At 38.3% G+C, this 21,028-nt stretch overlaps 1 protein-coding gene and 2 long non-coding RNA genes across 3 annotated transcripts; 2 read left to right on the forward strand and 1 right to left on the reverse strand.

Moving 5' to 3' along the window:
* The first annotated feature begins 3,731 nt into the window (after positions 1 to 3,731).
* Positions 3,732 to 6,915, forward strand: LOC118406202. The gene is made up of 3 exons (XR_004829998.1): positions 3,732 to 3,834; positions 5,952 to 5,983; positions 6,702 to 6,915. It is a non-coding gene; the product is annotated as an uncharacterized LOC118406202 (long non-coding RNA).
* A 4,432-nt stretch (positions 6,916 to 11,347) lies between these two features.
* LOC118406012 lies at positions 11,348 to 15,302 on the reverse strand. Its single transcript, XR_004829973.1, has 6 exons — positions 15,043 to 15,302; positions 12,949 to 13,223; positions 12,738 to 12,856; positions 12,302 to 12,367; positions 11,984 to 12,093; positions 11,348 to 11,586 (listed from the first exon to the last, which is right to left on the reverse strand). It is a non-coding gene; the product is annotated as an uncharacterized LOC118406012 (long non-coding RNA).
* Positions 15,303 to 16,272: 970 nt separating this feature from the next.
* Positions 16,273 to 20,506, forward strand: LOC118405280. The gene is made up of 3 exons (XM_035804690.1): positions 16,273 to 16,351; positions 16,925 to 17,015; positions 17,613 to 20,506. Exon 3 carries the CDS (start codon positions 17,627 to 17,629, stop codon positions 18,929 to 18,931), a length of 1,305 nt encoding a protein of 434 aa, XP_035660583.1. The 5' UTR covers positions 16,273 to 16,351; positions 16,925 to 17,015; positions 17,613 to 17,626; the 3' UTR covers positions 18,932 to 20,506.
* Positions 20,507 to 21,028: the final 522 nt, after the last annotated feature.

Consider the following 21,028-nt stretch of genomic DNA (forward strand, 5'->3'; position numbering starts at 1 on the left):
ATATTGATCTGTGAGACTGAAATGTAAAATGGAAAAACTCAAATGAAGTATGCACCCCTTCTCAACCAATTTTGAACAGACCTTGAACTGAATTTATGCAAACCCCAACTTTGGTAACAACTTGTAACAACTTTTCAAATTTGAAAAGTTTTTTAAAAGGGTGCTTTGTTTGGGAAAATATGGTACTGTATATCCTGAACAGGGCTAGAAAGAGTATTCTTTATCCCCACGCAGGTGCAGGCACGCTCTTAGTATACGCAGATTCGAACCCATGTCCCTGAAGTCAGCAAAGGAAAATCATAAAAGGATTCAGGTTCGAATCTGTGTATGAGAAAGAGGAACATGTAAAATTACTCATACCAGATAAACCATTGCATTGCATACTGATATAAAACCTTGCCCTTAGATTGGTTCAATTGGATATTTTTTTACGACCTGGCCTAGCATTGATCTAATTGATTTGTATAGAGCAGCAACCTAATTAAGATATCTTCCAGTTGACCTGCCATTATACTTCATGTTATATTCTTCGATAAATATGAACAATGATATAATTGATTTTGTTTTGTGTTCCTGTATTCTGCAGAGTTGATCCTGAAGTGCCATCACTCGGCAGACCTCTACAATGCTGCACCAACCAAGAACCTTCACGAATTCAACTGGAGAAGAACGTTGCATCAAAATCAACCACAAAAGTTTAAAAAAGGAACGCACACAAAATAGAGATTTCATAAGGTTCTGAAGATATGACTTGGCAAGTTTTTATTCTTGGCGACAAAAAAAAAACTTTACATAATGCAAACCGCAACTATTCATGAAGAACCCACCTCTGTATTCTACTTACGTCTTAGACTTGGCTTATGTCTTCAACTTGGCTTCTTCAGAGACGGCTTCTTCTAAGTCTTTACAAACTTTATTATACATCTAAGTTTTACAGTCACTTTATCTTCTACGGTATTTTTCTTGGTTATTTGTCGCAAGGTCTCAAATAAATGCTTCAATCTGGAATTAAATGAAAATGTGAATAAAAAGGTACCGACAATGTTAGAATCACTGCATTGATGTTAAAAATACAAAATACAAATGTTGAATGCTGCACTTTTTGTTGTGCAAAGCTGAATGTCTAATGCAAGTGTTAATTAGTGCGTTGTGCCGCTCTATTGATAAATGTACCAACTAGTAAAACTCTGAAATTTCCTAGTTCTTCCTCTTTCTTGTGATTAGGTTTAGTTTTTCCCTTCAAACAGTTTATATTCTTTTGTAAAACTTTGCCTATGAGCTTGATTAAGTGCAGGTGAGAACAAAAATGAAGTTTGAATCAACATACGTTTAGGGCAATGACTTGACAATAATTTGCATGCCTTGATTTTAGTGTGCAGATAGGGGCATTGTTAAGTCTATAAGTCGTTTTGTGCCCAACTTGAATGATTATGAAAACTAGCAAAATTATTTATCCTGAATTACAACACACTACTGTAGTTTCTTTTACCAGTGAATATTGAATGCAATACAAGAAAAAGTAGCTAGTTTGACAAGTGATATGCAATATTTATCAACATTTTATTATACATCTGTACATGATTTTGAATAGTATATATGTTACTGTAGATAATAGCTTTTTATTTTGACTTTATCTACCTACTGCACCCTACGGCAAAACAGACTGTCAACTTGGCCAGTAAAGCTACCTGGAAATGTATGCCATTTCCAATGACACACTATTTGGCTCGCCCCTGAGGCGTTTCCAAAAAAGGTGGTTTGGCTGTGAGATGTACAAGTTTGCAGTAAGGGGTTGTATTAGGAAAGAACACCACCCGTGGCATTTATTGCCATAGCTTGTTTATTGTAAGGCCTGAAAACAATGGATTAAGAGAAAATGTTGTTCTTGCCACTGGCAAATAAAAAAATCACTTTCATATTTTCGTTTTGTTTATTGATATGACTGTATATATGTTATATTAATAGGCTTGGATACTAAATTAGTAGCTGTAAGAACTGCAGATAGTAACTGCATCGTACCGTACATGGGAAAGGACAAGCTCAAGCCAACCGTTCACACTTGCGCCACATCTTCAGAAAAGACGCTGGAGCCGTATAGGCACTTTATTCGAACCCATACACAACAAACATGTTTCGCCGTGTGGCTTCCTTAGTGTTAAGGGCTCGAACTGCGGATAGTTACTGTATAATAGTAAATGAAATGATATGGTTCAGATTAAAACACAGGTAGCCTGGAAAGGTTTTCAGCAGGTATCTTGCAGATGTAAATTAAGGGGGATGCCATCCTATCTAACTGCAGATAGTAACTGACAGGTATAATAATGAAATAAACACTCACATATGCAACTTCAATGAAACATCCCCACTGTAAAAAAACAGTTTCACCTAACGTTGGAGTAAATCTGGGTTGCAAAGGAATGGTTCAAGCACTCTCGTATGGCGAGACGGCGATAATGCCTACTAGTAGTTATTTGTTATTGGGTGGGCCGACTCCTTTCTCCTCGCAGCCAGTGGCTGAATTGTTAGGAACGTGCAATAGGCGGGGCTAAATCGCAGGGTCTGGAGCAGCTGCCATTCGTTGCAAACTCAGGTGACATCAATTCGTTTCTTTCCATAACTCCAAAACAGTCATTGTTGGAACAGATCTACATGTACCTTCATAGAATCAAATTATATTGCCAATATTTGGTAACAAAGCACGTCATTTTCATGTAACCAATCAGCATTTCACACCATGAAGACGAACCCTGACACTAAGTATTTACAGTCAGCCACATCTGTCCAGCTCGCACCAGACAGGTGATGAATTAAGCCTATAATTAGTATTTATTTATTTATGTATTTATTTATTTATTATTGGCTCAGCAGAGAGGAATGAAAATGAGCAGGATATGCAACTGAGAAAGACAGGAAAGAGGGCCAGAAGTTTGTACGGGGCTTAACGGATGGCAAGCAGGAGCATTAGGCAGGATAAAATGGAAGAATAGAAGCGGAAAGAAAGGTCTTAGAGAATATTTTGCAGTTAGGATCGTGCTTTCTTACGTTCATTGTGATACGAACCAATCAGCATTAATCAAGGTGTTGAAATTAATGCCATGGTTCTGAAGCGACCTCTAGCTCATCTAGCAGCCTATTGAATTATTGGAGGAGAAATCGTGCCCAGCAGTTTGTTGTTACTGTAAACTTTCCTCGTTTCCAAAAAAAGTAGCCAGACATGGCTTAATCATGTCGTCTTGCGGTACATTCTTACAGGTGGTCGCGGAACCCTGCGCCACGTGGAGGTTGTGGTTGTTGTTGTTGTTGTTGTTGTTGTTGTTGTTGCTGCTGCTTTCTTTTCTAACGTTTTTTATCATGCAAAAGTCAAAATTTATCCCATGGTAGAAGGCCGAAGGCAGTATCTAGAATGAACTCGATGTACGTACCATAGAACACCTAGCCGGTTACAAACACGGCTCAAAAGCCCCGCCTAACGGGTTGAAATATCATTGCAGAAATAAAACGCATCAAATACCGGGAAAAAACACTTTAAGTTCCAGGAGTCCTAATGTGTAAAACTTGATGTCAGAAACTGACTTACCATCACGTTATTATGAGCAATAGATTAAAAAATCTCTTCATCGAAAGATAAAACCATAATTAAATCAAAGCAACTTTGTGTTGTCTATCAAATTATGAGTAATCTAATAATAATAATCAAAACGGAATGCAAATTTTGATGATTGGACAGCACAGGTGGTAAGACCACGCCGTTTCAAGATGGCGAGTGTTTCTGGAAGGGACAGAACACGGAGGTTAAATTTGCCCTTGGAAGTCTCGCTACGTTGGTTTTGGGTGGTGAGTAGTGTACAACACTGTCTTCTATATTCTTGGGATCATTTGGACCGTATGTATTTCAGCGAAATGAAGCAAAACACAAAGTAGCGTAAGGTCTTTGTCATAGCCGTGCCCAATGTTTAGTCCTGCACTTAGTAAAACCGCCACTGAGGGGCGCTCCTTTGAGTTACTTCAACTACATGTACTTGGTATCCAGGACCAGATCGATCCAGGATGTATGTATTTTCTGTGCTATTCGACAAGGCCCAATTACTTTAAAAATGGAAGTACATTTGAATCACTATCACAATCGAAGACTGCGGCCATTGGAATCTATGCTGAACCATACGGTATTAATAATGTCTTGTCTACAATAACAGCAGTCATAGTTTAGACCCAGTTTTATGATTTGTTCTATTAACGATAACTACTCTCCAAGCAGAGGTTCGGCCTCGGCGGACATGAAGAGAATGTTAAAAAGTAAAAAGCCAGACAAAATCACATAAAACGCGTCAAAAACAGCCGGAGCCAAACACCTGCTTGGAAAGAAGGGTGGTCGTCTATCTCGCGAATTGTCCCTCAGGCATGGCAAACATTTTAGATGCACTTTGTAAACAAATCGCTAAGAGACGCTGTGAGACCGTGTTAGTACTACAACTGCAGTTTGTATTTACGCCGCTAGATGTCCCTAATAGCATGCGTTGTTCTGTTGATTTCAACAACAGCACTTCGTCCTTGTTTCTTCGTTCCTGAAGCTAGAATTCCTTGTATTTTGATGTAAAATGGGCATTTCCGACTTGCGGCTTGGTACAGGGACTCAACAGCGCCGGTTTTGACGAATGTGACGTCAACTAAAGCAAAATCTAGACTGACCGTCAGGTAAGTATGAAACGAATGGGAGGTGGGCGCGCCCAGTGTGACATTTTAAAGCGAACTAGCACCAAATTAACCGGTTAATCTCGATAAAAGTAGAATTCAATGTTATCTTAAATGCTTCTCCTAAATGTCAATGACATTTCAGCTCTGTTTGTCCTTACTATTGGTATTAAAGTAACGTTACGTCTCTGATGTAGAAAAATTGGGTTTACGGAAAAAACAGGGCTGTCACATGAAGTCGGGTCACCCAACCCCCTTGGCTTCACAATGGAAACTCCTCAGAATGGCAAATCTTCATACATATTGCATAATATGTATATTATTGTGCATATCTTTGCCTAAGCTACCTGCATGCCTAAAATGATGGAATCCATCATTCCTTTTTGCAGCTATCCTCTTTGGAATGTTTTGATAAAAAAATTCCCTTGCAGTTCCAAAATTAAATGTTAAAGAGGTTCAAACCTGCCCCACCTTGTCCTGATCTTGAAAACTACCTGCCACCCAAATTTCAAGATTATACCATGTTTGGGACAAGAGATCAACTGAAAAAAGAAACACTATGATAGAATATTGTCATTATACTCCCGTCACATGTAGCAAAAATCGATCAGACGACGAGTCTGCAAGCTCTAAGTTACATGACCCTGATACCCTAAAGAGGCATGACCCTGATACCCACGAAGAAATGGCAGAGTTCCCCCTTCCTGTCAGGGTCATGCCTACTCATAATTTAGAGCTCGCAGACTCGTTGTCTGATCGATTTTCGGTACATGTGACGGGGGTAATAATGATTCAAATGACCACTGATTTTGCATAATTTCTCATTCATTTTGTACATTTTTGTCGAAGCAACCTACATTCCAAAAATAAAAAAGAATTGTATGCCTGCCTTGAGTTATCGTCTTTTTGTTTTTTGAATTTTTTTTTTTACAAATTAAAATGCCTCTGATATTCCAGACCTTAAGTCACTAGGGGGCCCAAACTGATGTCAGTTATCAAGAATTTCAACCATTGCCATGCAAATTTGTTGTTTGATTGTCTTCCACAGTGGATGAGTCACATACAGAGTACATTAAGAATTATACAGGTGACTGGTGTAAGAGATGAACATCATACTCTTGACTCCCTTCCTTGTTTGATGATAGCAAGGAGGTTAAAAAACCTCCTTGATGACAGGTAAGTGATGTTGAGGTGAGGACAACATTCCCATTGAGTCTGGTATACAAACATTTTACAACTTTGTTCTTCTGACTTAATTCCAGGTTACTGTTACAGTCTTCTTTCTCTGAAACATGTAAGTGTTTGGTGTTAAATCATTTTTATGAATGTTACGACAATTTGTTGCACTGAAGCTGGTGTGTTACGCCGAAGGGCGGTTATACCGGCTGTATAGTTGTAATTGTATAATTTTTATGTAGTTGTAATTGTACTACTTTGAAAGTTCTGAAAAGTTTCCTTTTATCATGGTGATAATGGTATTGACTTCATGATTATCTAAGGTAGTCATCTCTTTTCCCTTAATGTCCAGTAGAAACATTGAGTGAATTTTGTTGAACTGATGTTTGAAATACTTTTCCATGTGTCATTCACTGAGTGTTAAGAACTGACTCTTGTGTCAATAGCATTAGATTGTTGGATATGATGTTGTGATGTTTTTGTGAGCTAGCATGAATTTTAAATGATGTTTTGTCAACATGAGATGTGTGTTTTCATATTTGTATGGATCGTTTTGATGTAATTGTGTTGTTTTATTATAGTGTTATTGTTGTTTGATCATGGTACTTTAAGTTCACTTGTTACTGACTTGTTACTGCTGTTTTGTTTTCTTTTATGTCACTAACCTAAGGCTTCTTACCCCCAACCCAAAGCAGGTTTTAGAATTGTAACAAATGTTGTGAATATTATTGAATATTATCAATGTGTCTTGTCAGAGAACAACCATGTTCTGTGAATATTCTTAGTGTAAATTTGGCATATGATTTTTCTGAATGAGTTTTTCTTTTTCACCCTAGGTTTGGGGAAGATGATACTGTATACCTGACCATGTTCCTGTGTTCCAGTGGGACCTGTCAGCTCTCCTGTGGGACCTGTCAGCTCTCCTGTGGGACCTGTCAGCTATCCTGTGTGCCTGTCCATATTCCAGGAGGACCTGTCTGTGTTCCTGTGGGACCTGTCAGCTCTCCTGTGTGCCTGTCCATATTCCAGGAGGACCTGTCTGTGTTCCTGTGGGACCTGTCAGCTATCCTGTGTGCCTGTCCATATTCCAGGAGGACCTGTCTGTGTTCCTGTGGGACCTGTCAGCTATCCTGTGTGCCTGTCCATATTCCAGGAGGACCTGTCTGTGTTCCTGTGGGACCTGTCAGCTATCCTGTGTGCCTGTCCATATTCCAGTAGGACCTGTCTGTGTTCCTGTGGGACCTGTCAGCTATCCTGTGTGCCTGTCCATATTCCAGGAGGACCTGTCTGTGTTCCTGTGGGACCTGTCAGCTATCCTGTGTGCCTGTCCATATTCCAGGAGGACCTGTCTGTGTTCCTGTGGGACCTGTCAGCTATCCTGTGTGCCTGTCCATATTCCAGGAGGACCTGTTTGTGTTCCTGTGGGACCTGTCAGCTATCCTGTGTGCCTGTCCATATTCCAGGAGGACCTGTTTGTGTTCCTGTGGGACCTGTCAGCTTTCCACCAGACAAGAGAACATCGGACCTGACTGTGAGTTAGCTTTGATTTTCAGAATTATTTCAGAAATGGGGTCTGCATGCCGCAAGGTGTAATCAGCTGTTGCAATTTTGCATAGCGCGAAGATGGGTCGCTCTGATTTAACGTAATCTTTATATCCCGGGTTAAATGTCAAGCCTGCATAATACGCCGCGGCCGCTGCGTTCCATAATTTAGTGCAAAGTGCGATTGGGACCTCCCATGCAGACCCCTACAAATGACAATGAAAGAGTTGGGATAGGGCATTTATATATTATGTTATCCTCTGATTTTTTTGGTAACATTTTGATTCAAACATTAAAGTTAAAACTGACCCTCCCTGCTATTTGTTGTCATTTCTGAAAGAGTTCACATTGTTTAAACTAACTTTTAAGTTTAAGGTTGTGACTAATATTTTATTGCAGATATTGTGGAGAACGCAGTACTTTTTCCTATTGAAGAAAGCACTCGTGATGTTGTCTTATTGTTTCATTCTGTATGGCAATGGGTATATTTTCAAACTTAAATGCAATCAAACTGTTTTCCCTGAAATCCTCTTCCGCAGTCACACTTTTTAAAGCTGGTTCCAAAATGAGAGTTGTCATTTTTGTGAAAATGTACTTCTGAAATTAAATTAAAAATTGGTAAGAGATAAACAAATATATTGTTCCAGCATAAAATGAAAAATTAGATCACTAACTAACAGTACATGAGGATCACAAATTTACAAATGTTACTAAGCTGTAGTTTCAATGCTGGTGAAGAGATGCATGGAAAACCAAGTTGAACTTTTCTTGTGATTGTTTAATATCCATTTTGACCATACAATACTAAGACTTGGCATACATAACAAATTGAATAGAAAGCCGTAAGGTTGCTATGGACTGAAATGAGATGGCCCTTTAAAATTCCAGAATATACATTAATCTATACTATTGCAGTGATTCATAATAATGACAGATACAAAACTCTCAGTCCAAATGTCCTTTTTATTTAGTTTTAAAACAACATAAATTCCAGAGATACTGAATACAATGCCTCATAATTGAAAAATGTTACTGAAAAAAGTCTTTAGTAGTAGTACTAAATCTGCTTTTTTTTTGCTATATGTTTTATCTTCAATGTATTTACAATTATGAATTTGAAAAAAAAAAAGTCAAGCCAAGAAAGAACACATTGTCTCTCTCTATACATATATAAATAAAGCATACCAGTAATAATTTTGCCTTAAAGTAAACTACCTGCATTTTAAATACTGGTATTTTACAAGCATTAGAAGTACATTGTATGAAAGAAAACATAATAAAATTCACAACTTCAACACCTTTTTTATGCGGCGGACATGGAAAAATGAAAATGATGTCAATGAGGCAAACAAACAAATTTTAAAGTTGTTTATACAATCAGCTCCCATTCAGTATTTTATCCCACAATACTTTCTAAATAGAAGATGAAATATATTGTAAGTTTTAAGTAATTTACCCAGAACATACATAGCAATTTAGAGTACCGCAGAGATGCGAAATAAAAACAATTAACAAGTGACCGTGGGTAACACACTTTGTGACGTAATTATAGTATTCAGTTGTGTTCTTTTGAGTGGTGTGTGACATTGTGTTTATTATTCATCAACAACTATACTGTTACATTCCTCTGAAAAACAACCATTGACCGGTGGCATCAGATGTTGCCGTAAATTTACCATAGGTATGTAATAATTTATGATGATACTCAAAGTAGAACAAAATTTGTCAGGAATACCAGAAACAGTTGGTCCAAGATGTCGTTACACCACAAACATCTGTTCAATCACATCTGTAATTTCCGCCGCGTCAGTTTTAACTGATGATGTTAACGTTGGCAGTCCCTAACATCGAATACGATGAACAAAAAGAACGAAATGAAACCCAAATGATCCAAATTACAGAGAATATAGCGGCAATTAGGGAAGTATTACGACCGTACGACATGCAAAAGAAACATGCTGGGACCAGCACCACGATATATATCCCTTTCCCGGCATATTTTCCTTTCCCGTCGTATTCCCGGATAAAAATCTCCCCTCACCACCCCCAAAAAACTTTCGGCAAGGCCCCAGAGACGTCGGTGAAGAAGGCTCTGACAATACGATGTGCACAAAACACGCAAATCACGCAACAGAGAGGCAAATGGATGAAGAAGAAACCTTTGTCTCTGGTAGTCGAATATGCCTGAAACGTAAATGAAACACAATGATTATCATGATTATGATACAAAGATACAAAAGATCAAGATACCAAAGATCAAGCCATTGTACATTAGGTTCTTTTTTTGCCTGCATTTTTTACACAAAGTGGATTTCAGGGAAAATACTTAAAAGCTTGTTGGAAATATGTCCCATTGCTGTACAGAAAATGGAAAAGACAATGTTGTGCTTTCTTTCTGTAGAGTGAAATGTACTACAGGTAAGCTGTGTGTGATGTTGGGAAGAGAGGAATTGTGTCTAAGAAATCGGCCAAACGAAAATCTGTCTTTTTGTCAAGCTTTATATACTCTAAAGCTTCTACTTAAAACAGAAAGCCAAGTCATAATTCACAGTCAGACAACGTAGATTAGGTAATATAGTTAAAACATACTGTAGATAGACAGCTGCGGTGTTAGTTTAATTTGTTCTTTGAGGCAAGTGTAACCACGTTGATTTAGAAAGTTACAAACCATTGCAGTTTAAAGTTGAATGATTTGCATTGATTATTTCCAAGGCAATTATAACAAGAAGTTAAGGTAGATAGTTAAGGTAGATAGACAAACCATTGCAGAATGATGCAAACTAAACGTAGTTGTAGAATAGAACAATGCAAATCTAGGGAAAGAAGTTTTGAGTGAATAATCTGAGAAAATTACAGGTTTAAGTTTGTTTGGCTGGCCGATTTCTTTCAAGTCATGTTGATATCAGATTTGTTATCACTGTTTAATATGTAGCTGTCACAATACCAACCTCCTGTTGCAAGATTTAGGGCTTGTCTTGTGTTGATCAAGTAGAGTTTGACAGTGATGTTTTACACTGACAGACTTTATTTGATGAGCTTGAGACTAGGCCTGGATTTTAGAGCAGGAGGTTTGAATTGGTACAAGTAACGTAAACAGTGATAACAAAGTTTGAAGAGAGTTTTCATCACTGCATGGCAAACACAATTCCTCTCTTTCTGTATGTTCTATTTCTACTTCCTGGGCTTAGCCTGGAGGAGGAACTTCTGTCCCAGGGTTCTAACTTACACATGCCTCAACTCTGCATAGTAGACCTGTTGACAAACAGCTCTACTACGCTAAAGGAGAGGGGCTATGTGGATTTTTTTACCCTGGCCCAGAGGTTTTCTTCTTCAGGCTTCGACGCTAGGTTTGGTTGCTTGTTGTCAGTATTCCTGGGAGATAGTGCGCATAATATACACGTTCTCAAAATAGTAAGGGGGTGGTTGGTTTGTGTGTATATTGTTTTGTTTTCTATCTATTTATTTATTAAGTATATATAAGCTAAGTTAATTGTTTCTTTTATTTACTAATTTTTTTTTGTATTTTTAATTCTAAGTTATTTACCTGATCAGTCATTGCCAAGGTATGCTGGTGTTTCGAAGCACCGGGTCTTCAGCTTAGTAGCAAAGACCTCCCCTGGGGAGCACACTGTATGCATTGCTGACAGGAAAGTGAAAATACTAAGTGTTTGGACAACTAGCTTTGATGCATAAGTGCTTTAAGTGTGATGTACTGCGTAAAATTTGGCTAAGTGTATGGAGAGAGTAGTCTTCTGTGTCAAAAGTGTTTGGAGGAGTGGTTCTGATGTAGGGAATCAAGTGAAAAGGTGTAGTGTAGAGTGATGTGTGTTGAAAAACGAGTGTAGCTAAGTGTGTGTAATGTACCGTTATGTGACTCAGTCTGGGTGTAATGTGGTGTTGTCTTGAGTTAACAAACAAACCATACTCACAACTCTCATCTTCTTTCACAGCTGTTCAACTTGATAAAAGTCACCTTCTTCCAGTCTCCGGGACTCAAGCCTTGAAAACATCATCATCCAGGCGTGCTGGTTGCACGGATGGCCATGACTCTCTTCCTCCATCGTTCCCTATCCTCCATAGCCTTCGGCAGTTCTTCAGCCGAGCAGCCAGAATCATCACAGATTTGTTGTACATGTTTTGCGTGGTCTACCTCTGCTTGCATGACCATGCCTGGGAGTCCTTGAAAACAGAGAAGCAAAAATTTAAGTTATTGCATTGACAGCAGCAAATTCTACAATATCATCCTGGATTCAAACAAGTTGGTCTGTACCAAATGCCACCAGGCATCATAATCAGTCCAAAACTACATGTTTGCCAGAAAGATGTATCTATCACGATGTTTGGAGCATTCAAGTTAAAGTAATAGTTCATTTTGTAAGACAAAAACCAGTCATATCTCACTCAAGATGTCGCCGAGCAATCAACAAATTTTATCAATAAAAATATAATCATTTATTGATGATTTCTGTCTTTTGTTAACCACTATAACATAAAGGGTAACGTGAATACAATTTAGGTGCTCTAAACACAGCTGAGAAAGGAGTAATACGTAATTACGTGGTAAAGCTTTGCTCACCTGTATAAAATGGTTTTCTGGGCCCTCATCTGGTCTGGTTTGGACAAGTCACCGGTCATCACAGGTTTCTCCCCATCAGGACATCAGTGCTGATGACCCTCGCAGCACACCTAACAATATCAAAGGATGATTAATGTGATGCAAAATATATCTCCAAGCAACATGTAACAATGATAAAATTGCATAGTTGAATGTTTGCTTGAAGGGATATACAAAGTATACTGTCTATGACTAGCCAAAATGTTTTACTGTTCTCTTAGTCTAATATAATTGACACAAGTGAAAACTTCTTGACACATATGTAAAACATTGTCTCACCTGTAAAAACTTTTCTCTTCAATCTTTCTCTTCCAGTCCGCAGGTGTGCTGATCCTCAGCACTCACCTAACAATCATGAAAGGATCATCAGTGTGATGTAATATGAATATCTTAGAGCAACACTGAATGGCAATACATAAAATTGAACAATTGAACAATCCCCTTTGCTTAAATAGATATACAAAGAGTTAGGCTACAATTGTTTTACTCGCGAGTGTGAACTGTGATATGTCTTCGAGTTTTCAACCACATAAAACAAGAAAGTATCAGCAGGGTTTGGAATGCTTTTATATGTTAAAATTGTTAATTGTAGAGATTTTGTGTGCAAGTGTACTCTAGGCTAATTACAGTATCCATTGAAGTGCACCAACACTCACATTATGAACATGTAAAGTGTGACAGACCCGAGAAAAATAAATCTTAATAATTGTCTCACCTGCGGATGCTGTTGTCTTGCTCTTGGGTCTTCAAATCCCCTGGTCTGGTCTGGTCCAATCCAGTCTTGTCAGGTTCAGACAGGAGTCCTCACTACTGCAGCAGTCAGCAGACACCTAACTATACAGACATTAATAAATAAATCATTAGTCACTTTTCTCAAAGAAAACCAACAAGCTGGAAGATAAATGCAAAATACTGATTTTTCTCACCTGATATTCCTCTTGGGTCTTCAAATCATCTGGTCCAATCCAGTCTTGTCTGGTTCAGACAGGAGTCCTCACTACTGCAGCAGTCAGCAGACACCTAACTAAAGCATACAGACATTACAAGTTACACATTTGTCACAAATAACACCATTAAGTACTGCAGGATTCACATATTTCTTACCTGGTACTTCTGTACTAATCACCTGGTGTCATCACAAGTGTCATCTCATCAAGACTGAAACACCTGCACAGCTGGCTGACCCTCAGGACATAGGTAACTGCATTATATGCAAAGAGAAATAAGTTACAAGTTGCTACCAACGCCAATCCTGTCGTACATTGTACACATCTGGACAATCCTTTTTATGCACTCCTACCTGATTTGGGGGCAAACACAGATTTCACTGGGCTACAGTAAGTTGGCAGTGGCACTACATTCTAAATTGACTATCATACAAAATGTAATGCAATAAAATGACAACTCAGAAATCATGAAAAGATTTGCTTTTTATCAACAAAATTTGTTTAGCGTTCTGTCAAATTGCTCGGCCACAGTGCCCCACCAATGTACCAAAGCTTAAATATGGGATTATTGCCAGAGATCAATTTGGAAGTAAATCTTCAACTCAAAGGAAGTGGCAAATAAAGTTGCTAAGCCTATAAGTTGACAAACAAGCCCAGAAACACAGTGCAAAATTTATCTTTAAGATCGACTTTGTTAATAATTTTGTCTGATGGTCTGCAATTTCATCTGGCTGTTTATCTGGAGGGTAGTCAAAGGGTTTGCTGCTTTTAATGCAACTGTAACATCAATGTCAACTTGCTAATACATTTAGCTTTTGGAATTATTTCAGAAAATGTTATCTGCAGAACTAGAACACTATCATATGAGGTTGAGCCTCCTTTTAACTTCATAAAACAAAATATTTGAACTTGACCTATATCTATAGCCTCTACCAGGCTTTGTGGATCGGTGGTCTAATTGTAGAAATTTGACAAATAGAGTCAATAGTACGCTAGGGGAGTCGGTCAGCCAGACAAAACATGAGGTGATGATAATTTTTTTTGGCTGGCCGACTCCCCTAGCATACTAATTTTGACTCTATTTGCCCAATTTCTACAATTAGACCACCGATCCACGAAGCCTGGTAGAGGCTACTAGATGTAGAGAGAGAAATCGACTCTGAAGCTTCTTTTGTTTTTGAAAATCATATTAAGAAACCTAAGTCAACTTTAGAGCCGCTTTACAATGTTATGAGGTTAGTTGATTAAAACCAAAAATGGATATCATAATGGATAAATCCAAAAGTGGATATCATATCACTCAAGATTTGTCAACATATCGAATTGCTGTCTTTGAAGCTGCAATTACTAGAACAAGTATACAGTCATAGACTTCATAACATTACATGCATCTTTCAATAGAGTAAAATCAACTTTGAAGATACAAATTATTCGAACTGGAATTGATAAATAGGCAAGTGCAGTCCAAATATTTGCCCATTGCAGCTTTTCAGAAGCCTACTAAAGTTTGCCCAACTTTTTTGCGGGAACATTGAAATGATTCTAATTAGTAGATCAATTCCATAGCCAAGCCCAACTGGGAAAATGTAGAAATGCGAAATGGCAACATAGAAATACAAACATTCAACGGAGAAGCAGCTTATTGGTTGGGCCATTAATTGCCGTGCTATCATTGGTTGGTTTACTAATTGTGATTGACAGTCAAGATCGGTTCACGTGCTGCACATTCCAACAGGTGGTCGCCCAACAATGCTTACCATGCCAAAACGAATCATGTTTCTAACTGTATTTCCTACCGACATTAACCCCTATAGATAGCTGTTCTCAATAACACATAGCATGAAATAAATTCATTCAAGAGGTTCATTTACAATTTAACGTTATAAAATAAAGAGATAAAATTCAAAAATTTGATTTGCACATAATAATGGTAAAGTACACAGAAGAAGAAAATGACTTCACGCTTAAGATGTACGTAGCACTAGTAGACAAGCGATCCACAGAACAGCAGTTTGCACGAAAGATAATGGGTCTTGTTTGAAATGTATTCAACGGAAAAATTTATAATCTTACCTGTAAAATTTTGAGGACGAGTCTTTCCCGCCGTCCTTCCCGCCATGACAGTCGCCATTTTCGTTTCTTGTCCAAAATCCAAGACGTCAGAAAGCGCTCATTTTCTCCCTCAAACATCCAAAGAACCGCATAAATCCACCGTGAAAACATTCCGAAGGTTTGCTGTACACTCTAAATGAAGTATTGTGCTAACCAGAAGACGAAAATTTACCCTAAAAGTTGGAGCAAGGAGGTTCTTTAACCTCCTTGGTTGTAGAAAATATCCCACACAACAGCATGCCGCCATGGGGGTTAGCTATTGCGTAACACAGCTGAAGCACCTGGTGGAACGGACAGTACCATATGTAATTTCTTTATAGGGGTGCCAAATGGTATTTATATTGTTTATTCACCACCACTAATTCATCAAGAGGAATAAAGAGCATCCCTCAAAAATGGCCATTGTGATACTAACTAGTCGTTAGTGTTTCGGACATGCATAGTGTTTGCAACAGCAAAAGTGCAAATCTTGATCCAAATCGACTAACTTGACTAATGTCTCTAGGTCTTATAATGTCGTTGATTAGTTATAACGTTAAACTGGCCAAACAGTTCAATGAAAAATGAGATTCAAAGCTCTCTCTGTCTCTCACTTTCTGTCTGTCACCAACTTGAGCGGCCTGTCTTTTGTCATTAGCGCTAGGCCTGGCGCTATACGCTTAAAACAAGAATAGATGTGAAATTTTGCGTGATAACATAATGTAGTGTGGCCCCCATCGAAAGTGGTAAGAATGCTATTAGCAATAATCAATATTTGCATCGGGCTATTGGGGTCATTGTTAACTGATGTTACCTGAAATTGTGCATAGTTCAAATTTAACTTAACGACAAAAACACAACCGACGCGCCTTCAGGAACGTGTCACATGACGGTCTCGCACCACCAGTGCTACAAGAATGGAGGCGGTGTCTAACTGGGAACAGGTGAAATATAGCGTTAACGTGCTAGATGAGCCGTCAAGTTGCCTTGACTCCACAATCAAACAAACACATTGAAGATAACTAGCCTCCACACCCGTTTTAGCCTCACTTGTGTGTTGTGTTGGAAAGACCGGCCATATAACGCCAATGTCTGGGCAAGCACAGGTTAGTCAGGTTTGAATTCAAAAACCAATCCTTTAATTTGAGAAATAACTGTACGGATGGGAGAATTTCATCCTTACGTAAAACAAATTTTGTTCTCTCTTTTCTTCATAGTTACATAAAAAGAAAGCTCGTCACTACCGTTAAACGCAAGGTACCAAAGGCTTTGGAGGTTTCCCACGACACAGGTATGTAACATGAAATGACATCATGGAATCGTCAGAAATCTTCCTTCCTTTTTAGTTTGATCGATATTTTGATCTTGATAATTAACAAAGCCGTTGGAATAGCTGTAAGCCTTGTATTTGTCGATGGACTACGCCATGCAAAGGAACCGCACTCACAATGAATACTTTCCTAAAGGCCCCTTTGACACAAGCGGAATCAGCCGGAATGCCGATCAGAATGACTATTCTTCGTATACTTCTGGGTATTCGTAGTGTTTTCTAGAAATTCTCACTGCGTTCCTGATATTTCTGCCCATTCTTGGGGCCGTCCCAAATGTTTTTGTCATGTTGACTTTGTAACCCTGGTGAGCTAAACAAGTCCACCTACACCGTGCAGCCAATTAGCGAGCCATTATTATCCTTTATTGCATGCGCTTGTCAACGACCACCGATCGCAAACAACAGTATTTCAGTAGAAGGTGTATGAAACGTGTTAAGATAGATCTTTTATATGCCTGACATTGGCTTAAAACATTGTTTTGACGTTCTAGTTCAAGTGAACATAGATCTGATCTTGCTCTCTTTTAAACCCAGTTATCTGCAGCAAGACGCAACTGTCTTGCGAATCTTCTAAACCTTACGTTTGGCGCTGACGCGGACCTGTCTTTATCACTTTTTCGTCAAGGTACGTACAACAAGACAACTGTTCACTAGTACACTACATCATTCTAGGGGCGCTAAGGTTAAGGTGACAATGAATGTTTTCTTCCACTTATTTGATGATTTATTTTGAGAATGACATTGAATAAAGGCGTTGTCAATTGCCACATTCCTTTTATGCGTTTCCCAGTCTTCCTTCCAGCAACATAATATCCATATCTTTAGGGGTTTTCTCACGTGCACATGACGATGTACGATCAGAACAGGACTGTACTCTATAGATGCACTTGTAATCTATAGATGCATTCATTGCCTCCATTGATAATCTTCTTTACCCGAATAAAAGTTAAAGAATGAGTCTTATCGTAGCAAAGAAGGCTACTATAGCATTTCCTCATAATTTATGTACTAGATGAGGCACTGATTTAACGTTAAATGATTGATATCTAATAATATTCAACTTTACTTATCTTCCCGTAATGCCACAAGTATGAAATATTTAATTCTCATCATATACCGCTACAAATTTTTTCTTCTTCTCATTTACCGTGTTCAGTGTCTGGTTATCAAAATTCGCAAATTAATTACACCGGTATCTAACACTTCGAATGTATCACTTCAGTGCCAAAGAAGACCATGCCGTCATTCAAGGCAATCAAGATACACAAGGTACAAGATGTACACAAGGGAGACCAGCTTGTGGTTGATAGAGGAGTCTACAAGCATCATATGATCGTGTCTGAAGACCCCACAGATCTAACAAAAGTATCTGTGATTCAGTATACCAACGATGTTCTGCCTAGTGCAATGGGTATAATATCAGGCAGTGGTAGGTCGGGAGTTCCTATTGCAGTAGTTCGTAGGGACGTGGAGGATATTTCTTCAGAAGTCAGAAAGCGTAGAGTTTATCGCATAGATTATGACATATGCTTCTCCCCTGATACAACAGTGTGGAGTGCTGAAAGTAAACTTGGTAAAGGTGAATATTCTCCCTTCACAAACAACTGTGAGCATTTTGCCACCTGGTGTAAAACAGATAGACACGAGAGCGCGCAGGTCAATGCATTGATTGAACGACTGAAGAAAGAATCTTTGACGGAAGGGGCTAAGCAGGGAACAACGAAGATTGTGAGTGATCCTACAAAAGAAGGAGCAAAGACAACAATGAATAAAGGCGTTGAATCTGTGGCTATGGAGGTAGTAAAGGAGCTAACTAAAGCTGCAGTGAAAAAATCAGGACCTGACATGTTAAAGGAATTGGCTAGTAATCCAATCCTTTTGCGTCAAGCAATAAACGAAGCAACGGAGTCAATCATGAAACGTGCAACTAACAAATTAGTTTTCGACCCGAACGTTTATCTTATGGTTGAAACGTTTGTGAGCAATTTAGGGAAGGAAAACATGAAACAATTTGCACAGGAGGGGGCCAAAACTGTCATAAAGGACACAGCAAAGACAGCATTAAACGAAGGTGCCAAGTCTTTAGTCGATCAAGGAGCAAAGCAGGTAGCAAGGGAGGGGGGCAAAACTGCCATGAAAGAAACATCTAAAACAGCAGTGAAAGAAAGTGCCAGGTCTGTAGCTAGAGAAGGTTCAAGACAGGTAGCAAAGTCAGGGGGAAAATCTCTTTGCAAGAAAATAATTGACAGTCAGGGGAAAATTGGCATTGTAATAACAGGAGCAGTAGAAGTCTATGACTTATACAACCGTACTTGTGAATCTAAGGAGAAACTTGACAATGGAGAGATTTCCCAAGGTAAGTTTGAGAAACAGGTAGTCACTCATGTCGTTAAGGGTGTCGCTTCCGGTGCCGCCACACTTGTTGGTGGTACTCTGGGACAGACCTTAATCCCCATACCGGTGTTAGGTGGTATGATTGGAGGGATGGCTGGAAAGGCAGCTGTAATGGTTAGGTGGGTTGGTACTGGGAGAATTGACTAACTAAAATAAAATGGACGTCAGTAACGTGCGTTAAGAACAACTGAGCAACATGCTTCGGAAGAAACTAAGGTATTGATAAGTTCAATAAAGGAGGTTTTCTTGTGGTCATGTCTTTGCTGTGCTTATGTCCACTTAACCACGCAGCTATCTGTTATAATAGATTACATACTGGCATACCCATACTACTATTTTCAATATGAATAAAAGCTAATATGAGTATCTTAACTTTCTTAACGGCGTGACATTGTTTAGGTAAATGGAGTTAAGAATGTTGAAAATATAACTATCACATCAAATTTGCACAGGAAAGGTAAAAACATTTTTCATATATCTCAATATCAGTACATCTGTCGATTTTTTATATAAGAAGATGATTGAAGCTACGATGTTAATACAGTTATACCTATACTCAATATACTTTTGCTTGGGTAGACTATATTACTTATTATTGCTTTTCCAGTGTTTACAATCTGTTTTAATACACATACAATATCACGTGATAAAAATGAATGAAGGATGAAAGTTTGTTTTTTACAGTCAACTATAAACATGTTATATGTACATAGAGTGGACAATAGACATCTGCTGTGGAAAATTTGAAATTGCAACATTTGACTTAGTGAAAACAGCAACTAGAGACTGTCAGTAAATGTGACTTTGGATTTCTTATTTGGCTGCAGTGTAAGTGTATCATTTTGAACATTATAAACTGAGTGTAATTTACATACATTCTTCCTAATGTTATCTTCATTGCCCTGATATGAGACAGCTGACATGCCTACATTTGTACTTAAGGGTGTTTTACTAATGGTAACTACGAAATGTTAGATGAATTTGATTGTAGACATTCTGGACCACCTTTCTGTCAGTCATAAGTTTATCAGTACTTAAAATCTAACCACTCAACTGGCAGTAATAATCAATAATACCGAAAGCAAGCCTTTATTGCTTATTTTTTAGATATGAGTAGCTTAACTTGATAGGCTATAACCACTGATTGACTACTTTGTTCTAGCCACAACAGATAAGTTTATGTTAACATTAGACAAACCTTTAAAATACATGCTTTACAACACATACAATATCGAGTATAGTAGTAACTATGGATTGTGAATGATAGTGAACCTTAATTATGATATATTTGCAAAAAATGGAAATGGTAAAATGTACATGAAAAACATTTACTGAGTATCAACAGTGAATAGCAACTGTCCATAGAACAGGTGGCAGTTTTTGTATTTGAGTGGACTGAAGCGTTCATGGTTATGTTTTAAACAGTATGATTTGCGTGTAATTGAACTTTTTCAGAATCTGTTATCTTGATTGCCTGAAGATGAAACAGCTGGCGCCCTATCTTAAGTGTGTTTTGCTGATGCAAACTACGAATGTTGGATGTATTTGACGCTTGTATCAACTGCATGATTTGGTGTTGCGCTTGTTTAACTGAGAACATGTACACTCCTGTAAAATGATTTTATCAAATGTTGGCTTTGTACTTGACGATGGCTGAAAGAATGCCTCATTGTAGCACTGGGAAATGGTTTCAATTGTTTTCCTTTGATTTATTCCTTTGCATGAAATAAATGTTTCTTTACACTCACTGTTTCTTACTATTTTCTATGTAAGTATGCTGCATACGGTGTATTCTAGTATATTAGGGGTGCTGTACTCTGGTATTTTAGGGGTGAAATTTATAGTTGTTTCATGTAATCAAGGGGAATACGAAAGATTTACAAAGACTAGAAAAGCCTACATTTGCTTTAGGAGCAAATACAGCACATTTCGCCCAGCACCGCCCCTTGTAAAAACGGACCGTTCCAAATTTGAATGTAAAAAAATGTTACCCCTGCGAGAATGGGCTATTCCGGTTGCATGTCAGGTTACATAGACCAGTTCAAAACACCTCAACACAATAAGACTTTAATGTAAAGTTTAAGACTTATCCGCAATTCTCTAGCCCGGACAGGTTCTCGCTCCATGAGGATCGCAGTACGATGTGCCCTATGTGGCAAAAATTGGCATTTTGAATAGGACTGTTTAGCCATAGCCGATGCTGTAGAGCGGGTATGAAATAGGGTTTTACTATATGGTCAATAT

The sequence above is a fragment of the Branchiostoma floridae genome, chromosome 18 (genome assembly GCF_000003815.2).
Source record: "Branchiostoma floridae strain S238N-H82 chromosome 18, Bfl_VNyyK, whole genome shotgun sequence".
NCBI classification, from domain to species: domain Eukaryota; kingdom Metazoa; phylum Chordata; class Leptocardii; order Amphioxiformes; family Branchiostomatidae; genus Branchiostoma; species Branchiostoma floridae.

Bases quoted from the DNA above. Each gene is read 5' to 3' on its own strand.
- LOC118405280 (XM_035804690.1), top strand. From the start codon at position 17,627: ATGCCGTCATTCAAGGCAATCAAGATACACAAGGTACAAGATGTACAC.